The sequence below is a fragment of the Grampus griseus genome (genome assembly GCF_964374135.1).
Source record: "Grampus griseus genome assembly, chromosome: 14".
Classification (NCBI taxonomy): Eukaryota; Metazoa; Chordata; class Mammalia; order Artiodactyla; family Delphinidae; genus Grampus; species Grampus griseus.
In genome coordinates, this window is record NC_139008.1 from 73,557,043 (window position 1) to 73,572,306 (window position 15,264).

The 15,264-nt window shown below is 39.0% G+C and overlaps 1 protein-coding gene across 1 annotated transcript in view; it reads left to right on the forward strand.

The window, feature by feature from the left end:
* The window catches only part of STK4 (serine/threonine kinase 4), an 86,886-nt gene that overhangs the window by 39,857 nt on the left and 31,765 nt on the right, over window positions 1–15,264 (forward strand). Inside the window, exon 10 of the mRNA XM_082670350.1 lies at window positions 11,395–11,552. Within this exon, the coding sequence (XP_082526476.1) occupies window positions 11,395–11,552 (158 nt within the window). The remainder of the gene's footprint in view (window positions 1–11,394; window positions 11,553–15,264) is intronic.

Consider the following 15,264-nt stretch of genomic DNA (forward strand, 5'->3'; position numbering starts at 1 on the left):
GAAAAAGGAGTAGCGGAAAGAACATTAATTTTTGGAATCAGAGTCTTTGATTTGAAACCTGGCTCAGAATTTTATAAACTTTGTCAGCTTTGACAAGCTATTTCCTTTTTTTTTTTTTTTTGCGGTACGCGGGCCTCTCACTGCCGCAGCCCCTCCCACTGCGGAGCACAGGCTCCAGACGCGCAGGCCCAGCGGCCATGGCTCACGGGCCCAGCTGCTCCGAGGCATGTGGGATCCTCCCGGACCGGGGCACGAACCCGTGTCCCCCGCATCGGCAGGCGGACTCTCAACCACTGCGCCACCAGGGAAGCCCCAGCTATTTCCTTTCTTGAGCCTCAGTTTCCTATCCTGAAAAAGTGAAGCATAAAAGTTCCTATTTTGTCAGGTTGTTAAGATGATAGGAGATAGATATGGAAAACGCTTAGCATAGAAATGCTTAAAAATGGTAAGTAGTATAGTAAGTATATAGTGAATAATGGGTCTTTTAGTGTATGACAGTGGTTTTTTTTCATTGGACCTAAAAATTCCTTCAACCTGAACTACATTTCTACATCCTAACTCCTTTTCTCTTGCTGGTCATGTTTTTTACTTTTTTTTAGTTTGTACCCTTGGTATTAACAGGTGTTTTGTAAGTTCCACTTCTGTGTCTAAGCACTGGCATGAAGATGGTTGATCTAAAGGAAGGTCACTTGTCAGTTTCAGTAATATTTTTAAAATGTGCTGAGGAGAGAGAGAGAGATTGATTCACATTCCTTGGTAACAGGATAACACGTTTTGAGAATCTGTTAAGCAGTAGCTCAGAATATAAGATGGTAGATTATAAAGAAGGCTAGACTTTGAATCTACGTGAGCCTTCCTTTGTGAAGTTTCAAACTGTTATCTTAAAACTGTGAAATTTATTACTGACTGGATTTTTTTTTTCCATCCCTGAAAGATAATCAGTGGGGTTCACTGTGCATTTATCAGAATCTCCCTCTAGGGTGGGATTTACAGCAGAAGAGCAGAGATCTTGGTCCTCAGACTTTTCTCACAGTTACACAGATAATTCAAGGTCATCCTGCCAGAGTGGAGGCTAAATCCTAATTGTTTGTGCAGTTTTTCTAATTATGTCCAGATGCTGGGCTCACTTTTATCTTTGGAAACCGTTAACATTCTTGATTCTTTTGGGATAAGCCAAAAAGCACAGACACGTGGTGCCTGAAAATTCATTCAAACCACCTGCCAGACCACATGTTAGGATATGAAAGCACCAGATCTCAGTGTGACATGGCTGAAAGGCTCAAGGCCTGTCTTTTGAGGAAGATAAGGTGCTGCTCCATTAGAGTTAAATTGGTAAAAGGAGAGCCAAGAATAGCCATGGGGGAAATCTATTTTCCAAAAGAGAGCAGTGGCGTGGTAGTGATGAAGAATAAAGGAAAAAGTCCAAAAGATATACTTTGGCTCTTATACCTAAGAAGCAGATAAATCGGTTTTGATCAGTTAGGGGAATATATTTTTCTGGTGCTCTCAGCTGTTCTGACCTGCTGACCCTTGCTCAGCAAGAAAATGGAGATACATTTTGATGAATTTAAATGAGTCCCAAAGAAAAAGTAGATGATTCTCTTAAGTGTTTATGCTCTAAAAAAAATATCAGCTTGGAACCAGTATTTGTTAAAAATAAATATTTAATACCCACCAAAAAGTATTTATTAGGTAGTCACTATGTGTCGTTACTGTGTAGTGTACAGAAACCAAATGACATGTTTACTGCTGACCAGGAATTTGTAGATTAAAAGGGGAAGATGACATTTGTCATCATCTAATATGTATGGAGTGCCTACTGTACTATTACCGTTCTTTCTAATTCCTTACATGCCTGGAACATTACTCCGGGTGCCTCAGATAGTGGTATTTGATGTTGACATAACTTAGTTGAGGAGCTAGGACCTCTACATATAAAGGTGGTAATATAATAATAAGACAAATGCGGGGTAAGTGGTTCAGAAAAATGGTGAAGGATTTGTGAGAACTTAGATATACAGAAGAGCCGGGGACGATATTCCAGGCAGGTACAGAGTCAGAAAGGAGGGGATATATGTTGAACATTCAGTTTGGCTGAAGTGGGTGTTGACCAGATACTGGAGGACCTTGAATGCCGAAGTAAGAAGTTTGAACTTGACTTTGTTGGTAATAGGGTAATAGAAAGACATTTTGATCAGAAAAGTGATGTAACAAAGTGGTTTTTTAGGACAGTCAGTTGGATGATATGGAGTTTGAAAAGACTGGAAACGGTGAGGCCAATTAGGAAATCGTTGCAATAACCAAGGTATGGATCGTTCTCACCGGTAAACCTTTTGTATGTATCTTTTTAGGTGTGCTGCCTCTATTGCTCTAGTTAGTAACCCCTTGAAATCTGCATTTAGATCCCTTCGAATAGACATATGGTAGCACACTAGACTTAAAGATCCAGAGCTTCATTGCCCAGAAGTCAAGTCAGTTTACACAGAGGCAGAGTTACCAAAACTGGTTCCTGGAAGAGTTATTCAAAAGTTAGACTCTGGGGAACCTTATAACTCATGGTTCTGGCAATTCTTAGTGGTTTCAAAGAACATTCAAAGGAATATTTATGGCCACATACAGAAACTTGGATAGTAACTTGCGTAATTAAATGAATTAATACATGTAAAGCACTTAGATGCCCAGTCACAAAACCAAAACCAAAAACCACACACATAATAAATGTTAGATTAAAAAACAAAACAAACAACCTTATGATAAGGCATATTATTCCAAGCCAGAAGAAAACATGTGAGGGATTATTTGAGTTGTTTTCTTGCAAGTATTCATGCTTGAAACAGAGAAGAAAATGTAGGCTTTCCCGAGTTCTCTACTTTGAACAGGTAGAAAAGAGTTATTGTAGAAATTAAGGAAAGAGTAGGTTGACCATTGTGGTTTACTTGGTGACAGTCTTGAAAATGAACATTTAAAATGGAAGGGCATAAAGTTTAATGTCTAGTGGTTGGTCATTCCAAAGGAAAAGATGGACCTCAGTCTTTGGTCAAGCTCCTGGCCAATTATGACTACCTTGGCATTGTGTTATAGTGCATGTGAATCCAGAAATAAAAGTAAATAGTAGAGAAAAGGGATCTTTCTGTTTTTTAAAAAAGAATTATTGAAATATAATTCACTCGTTTAAAGCATACAATTCAGTGTTTTTTAGTATATTTATAGAGTTATGCAACCATCACCACGTCTAATTTTTTAAATTTATTATTTTTAATTGAGATATAATTCACATATAAAATTCACCGTTTTAAGGTACAGTTCTGTGGTTTTTAAAAATACATTAGCAGGGTTGTGCAATCATAACCACTGTCAAATTCCAGACATTTTCATCATCCCCCAAATAAACCACAATCCTGTTAGCAGTCACTTCTCATTACCCTTTCCTCCATCCCCAGGCAGCCATTAACATGCTTTCTGTCTCTAAGGATTTGCCTATTCTGAACATTTTATATAAATGGAATCATATAAAATGTGGTCTTTGTATTTGGCTTCTTTCACTTAGTTTAATGTTTTCAAGGTTTATCAGTGTTACAGCATATATCAGTACTTCATTTCTTTTTATGGCTGAATAATATTCCATTGTAAGGATATACCCGATTTGTTTACAATCTAGTTTTAGAACTTTAAAAACAATTATTTATTTGGCTGCGCCAGGTCTTAGTCGCGGCACACGGGATCTTCGTTTGCGGTGCATGGGCTTCTCTCTAGTTGTGGCATGTGGGCTCAGTAGTTGTGGCATGCGGGCTCTCTAGTTGTGGCATACGGGCTCTAGAGTGCACGGGCTCAGCAATTGTTGCGTGTGGGCTTAGTTGCCCCACGGCATGTGGGATCTTAGTTCCCCGACCAGGGATTGAACCCATGTCCCCTGCATTGGGAGCCGGATTCTTAACCACTGGACCACCAGGGAAGTCCCACATAGCATTCTTCAAAGAAAAATAAATATAAGATACAGTTGCTTATGAATTTGCCCCTTTGTGGACTTTGACAGATTGTCCATTTAGCTTGCCAGTGCTGCTTACAAAGAAGAACGGGCCAGTCATAGTACAGGAATTCATGCATTCCCTGCATCAGATAAAAGAATCAGAGCAAGACATGGTGTTTTCAAAGTTCGACTTTTCTGCTGAGTTCATTCTCCCAACGGCTTCAGGTTTCTGGTATTATCATTCAGTGGAACGTCTTCATTTCCTGGGATATGTCTGAAAAAAAATACCCTGGCTCACATTGAAACAGAAAGCCCACCAGCCAGCAGAAGCCCTGGGGACAGCATTGCCTTTAGTCAGCTGGGAATGATTCTCTCACACTTTTCAGCACCGCTTGATGGTCTCGCTCAGGAGTGCCGAAAGAAGAGTCCAGGGATAAGGTTACTGGGAAAATTTCATTCCCCTAGTCTTTCTATGCTCAACCTAACGGCAGTTCGGATATGTCAAGAATTCTCATTTTGATTTTAGACAATTTGCAGTATGAAAGGCAGCTCACCAGCCTTAAAACCTGATGATCAGGGTTCAGATCCTATCCTTGTATAACCGTAAGCAAATTTCTCATCTAGAAAGTGGAAATAATAGTACATACCTCAAAAGATGGGAGGATGAAATGAAATGAAACATTGTTGTAGCACTTGGTAGGTGCCAACAAGCACAGATCCTCCTCCCTCCTACTTTATTTACATGGTGTTCATGAAGTGTGGATGGCAACATCCTGTGGAAGCATCTGGTGGAAAACCTGAAACTTAGAAAGTATTCAATCAATGTTAGTTGAATTTGAAACCTGAGTTCCTAAAGACTGGAACTCTTTTTGTAGATATAGGTTGGTGTGTGTGGGTGTGATGGAGAGAGATTGAGACAGATCTCAGATACTGTATCAGTTAGTTTTTTCTGTGTAGCAAACCACCTCAAAACCTAGTGGTCAGGGACTTCCTTGGTGGTGCAGTGGTTAGGAATCCGCCTGCCAATGCAGGGGACACGGGTTCGAGCCCTGCTCCAGGAAGTGGAGCAACTAAACCTGTGCGCCACAGCTGCTGAGCCTGCGCTCTAGAGCCCGTGAGCCACAGCTACTGAGCCTGCATGCCACAACTGCTGAAGCCTGCGTGCCTAGAGCCCATGCTCTGCAACAAGAGAAGCCACCGCAATGAGAAGCCTATGCACAGCAACGAAGACCCAAAACAGCCAAAAATAAATAAGTAAATTAAAAAAAAAAAAAAACTAGTGGTCAGCTGGAGCTGGCTGACTCCTGAAGGCTTCAGCTAAGACCACCTGGTCAAAGTCTCTCTCCACATAGTATTCTGCCATCTAGCATGCCCACTAGGTTTATTTACATGGTAATAGGATGTGCAAGCACTTTTCAAGTCCCTGCTTGCAATAAATTTGCTATTGCAGTGGCCATAGCAAGTCACACGGCCAGGCCTAGAGTCACTGTGGGAGGGCACTAGTAAAGGGCGAGGATACCAAGGCTACTTGGAATTATAGAGGCCGTTTTTGCAAATATGCTATTGTAGATACTAATTGTGATAGTAATGCAGATCTGTTTACTGAAAATTATTATCAGTCTATAAAGTCAAACTGTGAACAGGTGCTCTAATTAATTACAGTGTTATTAAGAAAATGTAGGTCACAATAGAAGTGCTATTTCCTCCAATAAACTAAGTACAGTGGTGAAGCGCCCTCCCATATAAGGAATCATTGTGGTGTAAACAGTTAACTTCTGGAATCACTAAATACAGGGATCAAAAATACACCTGTTTTTGAATGCATGTTGTTTCTTGCCAGTTGAGGTGTCTTCCCCTCTCAGTTGATTCATTCATTTCTTCAGCTTTAGTTATATAAAACATTTTAATAACCTATATCTATTGATGATATTTTTATTACAGTTTTGGGCCAAGGAGAATTTAGTCACCTCTTCCATCTATTTTTAAAAAGCCCCCCAAACACCACTAACAACAACAAAAAGAAACTCAAAGAATCAGAGACAGTCTTGTCACAAATATTTGTTGAGTAGGTCTGGTCTTTGGTTTATGTCCACGCACATCTAATTTGTGGCATATTTTAGATTAGAGACGATCAAGTGTCATCATCCCTCCGGAGTAAGAATTCCTTTTGAATGTTTATCAGTACCTAGGCAGAAATATGTTGTCATAAGCCACTGTCAAGTGATAGTATCATGGAACTTTCACAGCTGCAATGGGACACTAGAAATAATATGGTTCATGGCTTCTTTTGTAGATTGGAACCTATGGTTTAATCAAGATCATATAGTCAGGACCAGAATCTAGATCGTTGAACCCCAGGTTAGGGATTTTTGTAGTGTATTGTGCTGCCTCCAAAATCAGTTTTAGCTATTCTGTAATCCTGTACACGTAACCATTTAACTAATCATTTCACTATAATTAAGTTTCTTATATGTGTGTCCATTTTACTCCTGGGTTATACCTGAATGTGTGATTAGATTAAAAACTTCTCTTATTACAAAATTCACCATAGTTTTGGGAACATTGATTTCTAATAAATATTAGGTATAATCAGGTCCCTGATACTGATATCAAAAGGTGAAACGAAAGGCATTTTAGATAGAGTTTCTTATTTGTGACCCTTAGTTGTTGAGAGGGACAAAGAATATTAGGTATTTTAACTCCAAAAATATTAGAGATCTTTAAGTGAGGTGCAAAGGGCTATTGTTATCAAATATAGAGGAATTCAAATATGTAGAAAGCAAATGTTCTCATTTTCTCATCTAAACAGTGATAGAAATTAGACAAACAATTATACTCTAGCTTAAGAGATGTTTCTTTGATCTTTATGACATAGTTTAGATTTAGACCATGGAAATGTTATTGTTAGTGTTTCATCTCCAGTTTAAAGACTTGAATTTCTAAAATCCACCTGTATTGCAACTGAAGGGAATTACTGAGGCATCATAGAAGTATATTGTACCAATTATACAATTTTTATTGTTGGATATGATTTTTTTTTTAAATTATGTCTTTATGGTTTTTGTAACAGTTCCACAAAAGAACCTATTTTAAATTATCTGTTATTTCTCTCCAGAAGTTACCATTTTTATTGATGAACACATTTCAGTCATTTCTTTGTGCATTTATAGAGAAGGCTGTGTAAACAGACATGAAATGACAGAAGTAATGAGGAGAGATTGATGCATGATATATACAACTTACCCTCAAATATTGTGTGTATCTTCAAAAAAAGGAGATATTCTGTTTTGTGTGTATTTCCTAAGAAAGAGGATAAAGTTGTTCCTTGGTATAGGTGGGGGATTGTTTCCAGGACCCACCACGGGTACCAGAATCCACAGATGCTTGCAGATGCTCAAGTCCCTTATATGAAGCAGCATAGTATTTGCATATAACCTTCCCATATCTTCCTGTATACTTTAAATCATCTCTAGATTACTTATAATACCTAATACAATGTAAATGTTATGTAAATAGTTGTAAATATAATATAACTGACATGTAAATAGTTGCTGGCTTGGAGCAAATTCTAGTTTTGCTTTTTGGAACTTTCTGGATTTTTTTTTTTTTTTAATATTTTCGAGTCCTGGTTGGTTGAATCCACAGATGCAGAACCTGCAGATACAGAGTCAACTGTACCCTCTTTTATTACCACAATACAGTTGTCAGGTGGTGATTTTTCTAAAGAAGAGCTTTTCCCTTCTCTCCTAACCCCCTTCACTTTTAGATTATTACTCTGAGCTCATGGACTCTTTTTATTCAGTGTTTTTTGTTTTGTTTTGTTTTGTTTTTGATGCTCAGTGTCCCAGAATTTACCGGTGGGAGCCTCTCAAGGTGGCTTCTGTGTCCTATTGATATGTCCGCGTCAGTTTGTGAGTACTTGTTTTTTTTGGCACAAAAAGATATTCCAGGCTCGCTTTGTACTTTTCCTGCCCTAGACCTGGAATCAGCTATTTCTCTTAAGAAGGCTTAGCTCCTTGTGGTGGGGAATGGTATTTGGAAACCAAAATCTGAGTGCTCATTGCTAATGGGGTAGCCATCGCTTCAAGACCTTTTAATAAAAAAAGCTCAGCAAAAATTTTTTTAATAAATCATGAGTTCATGTTGATACCTCGGTTTAAATTCAACACACCAGCATTTTTTGTACCTTCTTCAGTTTCATATTTTGATAATTAAATATTGCCAGATCCCCTTCATAGGGCTTGTACTACTTTGCATCCAAATTCAGCAACGTATGAGAGTGCCTGTGTTGCCACATCCTTACCAGCAGATGGGGTGTTATCAAGCTTTTGACTTTTGCCAAATTGAAATGTAAGAAATCGCATCTCCAAGTAATTTTGATTTGAATTTCTCTCATGAGTGAACCTACACGTTTTTTTCATGTTTAAGGACTAATTGGGTATCTTTGTGTGTATACTATCTTTAGCCCATGTTTCTACCTTTTTTTGGGTCTTCTTTTCCTTAATTTTTGGAATTCTTTATATATTTGGGAGCTTATCTTCCTAAGATATAAAGAACTCTAAAATTTATTTTTAAAACAAAATTTTTTTAAAACCTTTATGGTTACTTGTTGCCAATATTCGAGTTCGTCATTTGTCTTTCATCTTGGCTTATAGTGAATGTGTGCTTAATTTTTATTTTTTAATTTATTTTATTTTTGGCCGTGCGTCAGATCTTAGTTGCAGCAGATGGGATCTTCGTTGAGGCATGCATGATCTTCCGTTGCGGGGTGCGGGCTCTTCCTTGTGGTGCGTGGGCTTCTCTCTAATTGTGGCACACAGGCTTAGTTGCCCTGCGGCATGTGGGATCTTAGTTCCCCGACCACGGTTCGAACCCGTGTCCCCTGCATTGGAAGGTGGATTCTTAACCACTGGACCACCAGGGAAGTCCCTATTTGTGCTTATTAATTTTTAAAAATCTGTGATATTTCCTTCACACAAAGAAAACATCCTTTTTGTTTTTTTAATTGCATCTGGGTTTTTGTCATGGTATGTTAAAAAGCCTTTTTCCTCATTCAGGTTTTAAACACATTGCATTCACACATGTTTTCTTCTAGTACTTATGGTTTCCATTTTTACAGTTAGAGCTCTTATCCATTTGGAGTTTTCCTGGTTGAAGGTATGAGGTGTGGATACAATTTAATCTTTTTTCAAACAGCTATCCAGTTGTTTGGATATCGATTTGGGCTTTCTGCTTTGTTTCTAGACTTTCTATTCTCTTCAGCTGGTCTGAACCTAGTATCTGGTCCGGATTTGTTTTATGGCTGCACCGTGTGGCATCTTAGTTCCCCAACCAGGGATCGAATCCACACCCCCTGCATTGGGAGCGTGAAGTCTTAACCACTGGACTGCCAGGGAAGTCGCAGAATATTTTGTATAAAAGTACACTGCATACTGCGTATTTCAGCCATCTATAGCACTGTCACAGCTGCTCGGCTCAGGAGGCCCTCTAAACGCCCCTTCTGATGTGTAGGATTATGGGTAGGTTTGCTACAGAGTTGTCTCCAAGCCAGCCTTCTCCTCTGGTAGTCCCAGAGGAAGGCACTGATCAAAAGGACTTTCCATCCGAACTTGTCAGGAAATTCAAAACACCCCCATTTTTACAAGTTTTGTTGCATTTCCTTCAGAACTGTATTATGAAATAATACCTTAAATTTAATTTAAAAAGTAAACAAAATAAGCGTGAAAAGCACTTAACATCGTACCTAGAACAGACAAAACAAAACAGACATTCAGCACATAATTGTTGACTGGTCCTAGCACATATTGTGTTTGATCCCTAATAAATGAGGGGACAACAGTGAAGTAAGCTATTGGCAGCATCTGGAAGTGGGCAAATCTGAGATTGGCTGCTGTTGAACTTGGCAGTGGTGATGGTGAGTAAGATGACAAATATCTGAGAGGCAGTCAGAGCGCTGGCTCGAAACTGGGACTAGGCAGATGTCAAGAGATAAGACTGCCTGGAACAAGGGTTCTTGGAGAGGAAATACTTGCTGTTCTTTATCTCCTGGACCATTACCCATTCACTTCTTAAGGCTCTGAACCTTCTGGTCCTTTTTTCTGGTTCCTGGGGGAAAAGGCAGTATAAATCCACATGTTCATGCAAAGTACTGAAAAAAAAACTTCTGTACTTCCCAGTATAAGACTGCCGTGAAGTAGGTGCATTCAGCTAACTAGGTTTTTAAGTCATGCCAGGTAAAGTTATTCTTTCGGTGATTGTTACTAGTTCTAACTAGTAACTGCTGTATTCTGCTCTCATATGGTAACTGCTGTTACATAACTACTGATTCTGCTCTGCTATATAGCTACCCTGCTATGTAACTGCTAACCTAAGCCCTTCTACCAGTCTTCCCTGACCACCCATCTTGCAAGATTTCTTCATCTCCTGGGCACATGTAACTCTTACAATCAGTTCTATCTATTTAATATTTATCCTATACTGTCTTCTTTTAAAAAATATTTAAAAGAATTAAATAAAATCACCTATAATCCTACTATCAGAGACAAATCCTGTTAACATTTTGGTATATTTTTTTCTAGTCTTTTTTTTTTCTCTTATGTGTGTGGTTTTACAGAGTTGAGATTGTACTGTATATATAATATCTTATTTTTTTCTCCTTTATCATATTTAAAAGTTATATAGGGCTTCCCTGGTGGCACAGTGGTTGAGAGTCCGCCTGCCGATGCAGGGGATGCAGGTTCGTGCCCCGGTCCGGGAAGATCCCACATGCCGCAGAGCGGCTGGGCCCGTGAGCCATGGCCGCTGAGCCTGCGCCTCTGGAGCCTGTGCTCCGCAACGGGAGAGGCCACAACAGTGAAAGGCCCGCATACCGCCAAAAAAAAAAAAAAAAAAAAAAAGTTATATAATATTTCATGGAGTGGGTTGTGATTTACTTAGATTTTCTTTTTCATGCCTATTTTTCTCATTATTCAAATTAGATTATGATTTTGCCAAGGGAAATCAATCACTATGATATCATCCCCCCTTCCTGACTCTAATTCCTGTAGAGCATATTATATATGTAAATGATTAATAAATATTTTGGCTTGCTTCTCAGTTTTCGGTCTAAATGTTATAGGAACTCTTTGCTATAGGGGATCCAAAAAGTATTACTTGTAGCTGATGTAGAGTTATTGCATCACTAAGTCTTCCCATTTAGAAAAAGGGACCCTGGGGGGGGGCTATAATCCTCTGAAATTCTATGAAAAGTATTTTGAGTGAGCATTTGTGCTTTTTCCTATAGTTTTCACTAGAATCTTGAAGGACTCTTTATCTAACAAAAAGCCACTGATTCCATGACCTTAGCCCATCTGGAGACAGATCCATTTACTAAACTTATCTGAAATCTGAGATACTGTATTTCATCTTTTGTTTTTCTTGGTTTTCAGGAAGGGATGAGACCATGCAGCCTGCAAGACCATCTTTCCTTGAATACTTTGAACAAAAAGAAAAGGAAAATCAGATCAACAGCTTTGGCAAGAGTGTCCCTGGCCCACTGAAGAACTCTTCAGATTGGAAAGTTCCACAGGATGGAGACTATGAGTTCGTAAGTAGACTTGGAAGCAGATGGTCACGTCTGCGGGGGAAAGTTGTTTGAAATATCACACATCCAATTCTGTCATTTCACTGAAAGTGCAAAGTGCTTGAGCATTTTATTGTGCAGCTCACAGCTCCTCTAAACGCGCCTGGCGGCAGCTCCTGGGCTAAGGGCCTCAGGAGTCTGAGACAACATTTTGACTGACATTTGACCTGTTCCGAGGGCCCCCAATTAATTAGTGGCATCTTTTTTGGTTTAGTAATTATTTATTCACTTGCCATTTTTCCTTTTATTGAGTTTGAATTTGTTAATGGTAAAAGAAATATTTAGTCATCCAGTGAAGATGCACTGTCTTTACTAGTTTATCTGGGATTGTGATTTTATATTTAAGAATTAGACTGGAGGGCAGTTAGCGCTATTTTGTAGTGTCTTTGTTGTTTGGCTAACCATTATCCTAATTTCAGTCTCTCTGAGAGGATTATTCTGGATTTTGTCCAAGGCTGGATATTACATAATTCCAAAGTTTCATAGGAAAAACAGGGTGTGTATTTCCTCTTTCTGCTGTGGAACATTTCTCCCTCAACCACGGACACTTGTTAATGTTCACAGAGATTTAATGTGTAGAGGCAGTAAAAAAAAAAAAATGTGCAAAAAAAAAAAAAGCTAAGGAGTCTGCATTCCTTTTCTAGAAAAGGATTTTCTCTTTAGGAGTATTGAATTTTTACACTCTTAAATTCTGTCATAATTCTGTTGTTTATAAGAACTTAGTTTGCACATTAGATTTGGATTTGGGGAGGCTCTCTAGTCCTGGCTTTCTCCTATCCTACTGACCGGTCTAGAGGAAATGATGTCATTCTTCCATAACATAGTTTCTGCTTTTGTTGAGTAACAGGAATGTCATAGTTTATACAACTAAACTGGTCCTTTTGAGGACCAGAATAATTCACCTGAGGTTATTTAACCGATTGGTCCCTGAACCCATGTTAGGACCCAGGTTCATTCGTTTTATCATCTGTTTGTTCACTCATTTATTTATTAGCTCTTTGAGTGCCAGTATGTGCTTGACACTCTTCTAGGGATATAGTAGTGAACAGAACAGTCAAAAACTTATCCCTCTTGGAGGTTTCATTTTAGAAGAAGGAAAATAAGGAAGTAAAATGTTTAGTGTGTCAGATAGTGGTAAGTGTTGTAGCAAGTTTGAAGCAGGAAAAGGAGATTGGTGGGGAAGGGAAGGAGAGGGAGAGGGAGGGAGTGTGTGTGTGTGTAAATTTGTAGCAATTTAAAATAATGAGTTAAGGAAGTTCTCATTGGTAAGAAGATGAGAGAGTGAACTTCGTGACTACCCAGAGAAAGAGCTTTCCAGGCAGCTGGAATAGCAAATGTAAAGGTCCTGAGGCAGGAAACATGCTTAGTGTGTTTGCAGAACAGTGAAGTGAATAGTATGTTTGGAATGGCATCAAGGGGATGTGTTGTAGCAGGAAATGAGATCAGAGATGTAATGGGGAGTCAGACAACGTTAGGGCTTTTGTGTAATAATAAGGACTTTAGCTTTTAGTCTGAGTGAAATGGAAAGCTACTGGCAAGATGTGACTTGATCCTACTTATGTTTTGAAAACGTTGTATTGGTTGCTATATTAATGCACTACAGGAAGACTAGATTTTGTGAACACAGGTGTAGTGTTGTTACCTACTATATAGAAGAGGCCAAATATGGGGCACGTCTGCTGCGATTCCTCTCTTCTAGGTCTTTGGCATTCATATTTTCCACTGAGTCAGGATCCACCTTCAGAATCCTTCTTAACACAGTGTTCCAGGCTGACACTGTTAATCAGAGTAGACTCAGAGATTTGAATCTTCATGTTTGCGATTCCATGTTGCCTCTGGAGTTGTCGTGGACATCTTTGCAAGGACTGATTTTCTCAGTTTAGTGAGTCTTTAGGTAAAGATGAAACAACTTCTGGGTACCAAATCACATCACCATTGTGATAGAATGCTTAAGAATCCTCAAATCTGTATTCCCAGGTCTAGTTAATGATCCTGAGATTCCAGTCACTTTAAGCTAATCATTAATTTGGGATCAGCAGTTCCAGTGTTTGAAGCATTCACTTCTCTCTGCCATAGCCTTCCCATACTAAGATCATTGCCAGAGAACTTATTTTGCTAGGCAGGCTACTTATGCAAAGGGGCTTTAGTAGGTCTTTAGAGAGAGAGCTTTTTACCTGGGAAGGAGATGACTGTTGGAGGCAGTGGGCCCATGAGCACAGTGACTAGGTTAGCACATTCCCCAACCTGTATTGTTCCTGGCTGGTGCAGGAGAAAGGTCCTGAGACTTATCAGAGGTTATAAACTAGCACCATCCAGCCCACACACCGTTTTTGTGTGTCCTCCACAGTGCTTAAAAGTTTTAAATTAGTTGCCTATGTTTAAAAATTGAGAGCTTCTACACGAAATGTCGGAACTCCAGCTGATTTTGAAAGCTTGGAAGAGCTGAGCGTAAAAGACCTGCATTTTTGGTTGATGGCTGTCTGGAGCTGAGTAGCAGCTGCCTCTTCGGGTCTGACCTCTCTAGTTCTCCTCAAGATCTGATCGACTTCACTCACTTGCATTAAGTATCTAACCTGTCTGGCATTTTTAGGACATTTGATCTGGGGACTCGTGCTCTAAATCATTTGGATTTGTATATGTCCACAGTGTGTCTGAGCCAACCCATCCTGACATATGAAATTTTATTCTAATTTTACCTTGAAAATTACAGGAGAATTTATTTTAAAATTCTCTTTTAAGAGAATTTCAAGATAAACAATGAAAGACAGTTGAGGTGGAGTATATATGAGCTACTACACCAAAAAGTTCCAAAGAGCAGATGAAAACTATTTTTAATGCCTTGATATTCTTGCTGTATCACCTTCATCCCAAATCAAGCATTTACAATAATAGTCTCAAAGAGTGTTTCCCAAAGTGTGATTCCCAGGCCAGCAGTGTCAGCATTACCTGGAAACCTGTTGGAAATGGTTTCTCAGGCCACACCCGAGACACACTAAATCAGAATCTCTGGAGACAGTGCCCGGTAATCTGTGTTTTAACCTACCTTATGCATGATCCTAACCTGCTAAATTCACATAAATTTCTTCTTTCTTTCCTGTTAGGTACTATAGAAATTCTAAAATCACATGTATTCATATTTTATTAACATTGCATGACTTTAAAATTTCCTTTTTACTCCCCTTTTGAGTCTCCTGTACTCTTATTGGAGGTACCAAAGCAGTACCTAAAATCAGGAAAATGTACATTTGAAAGTGACATCTGGCATAGAAGGAACCAGTTTGTTGAGTGAACAAAGTGTTCTGAGTAACCTCACTAAGCTTGAAGAAGGATGTGTGTCAGACTAGCCGTCCTGTTCCCCCCAACCGTCTCTTAGAGACTTTCTGATTTCCCAGCGGGCAGTATTTAGTTATAAAGAAGATACTCTCTTTCTTCCTGTGAAGGCAATTGCTATTTTGAAATGAAACTTTTTGCCCAAAATGGCAAATGGGAAGTAACTAAATCATCAACAGTGGCAGAACTTGATACTGACAAAAACCTTCATATTTTCGTCTGAAACTGAATTCTTGTTGCATTTCTAAAATTGAATTGCCTTATTTGCCAAATTGAAAAAGCAACAAAGATTTCCTTTAATTTTTGAGGCATATTAAAGTGTAAATAAAAAGTGCTTGCAAATGCA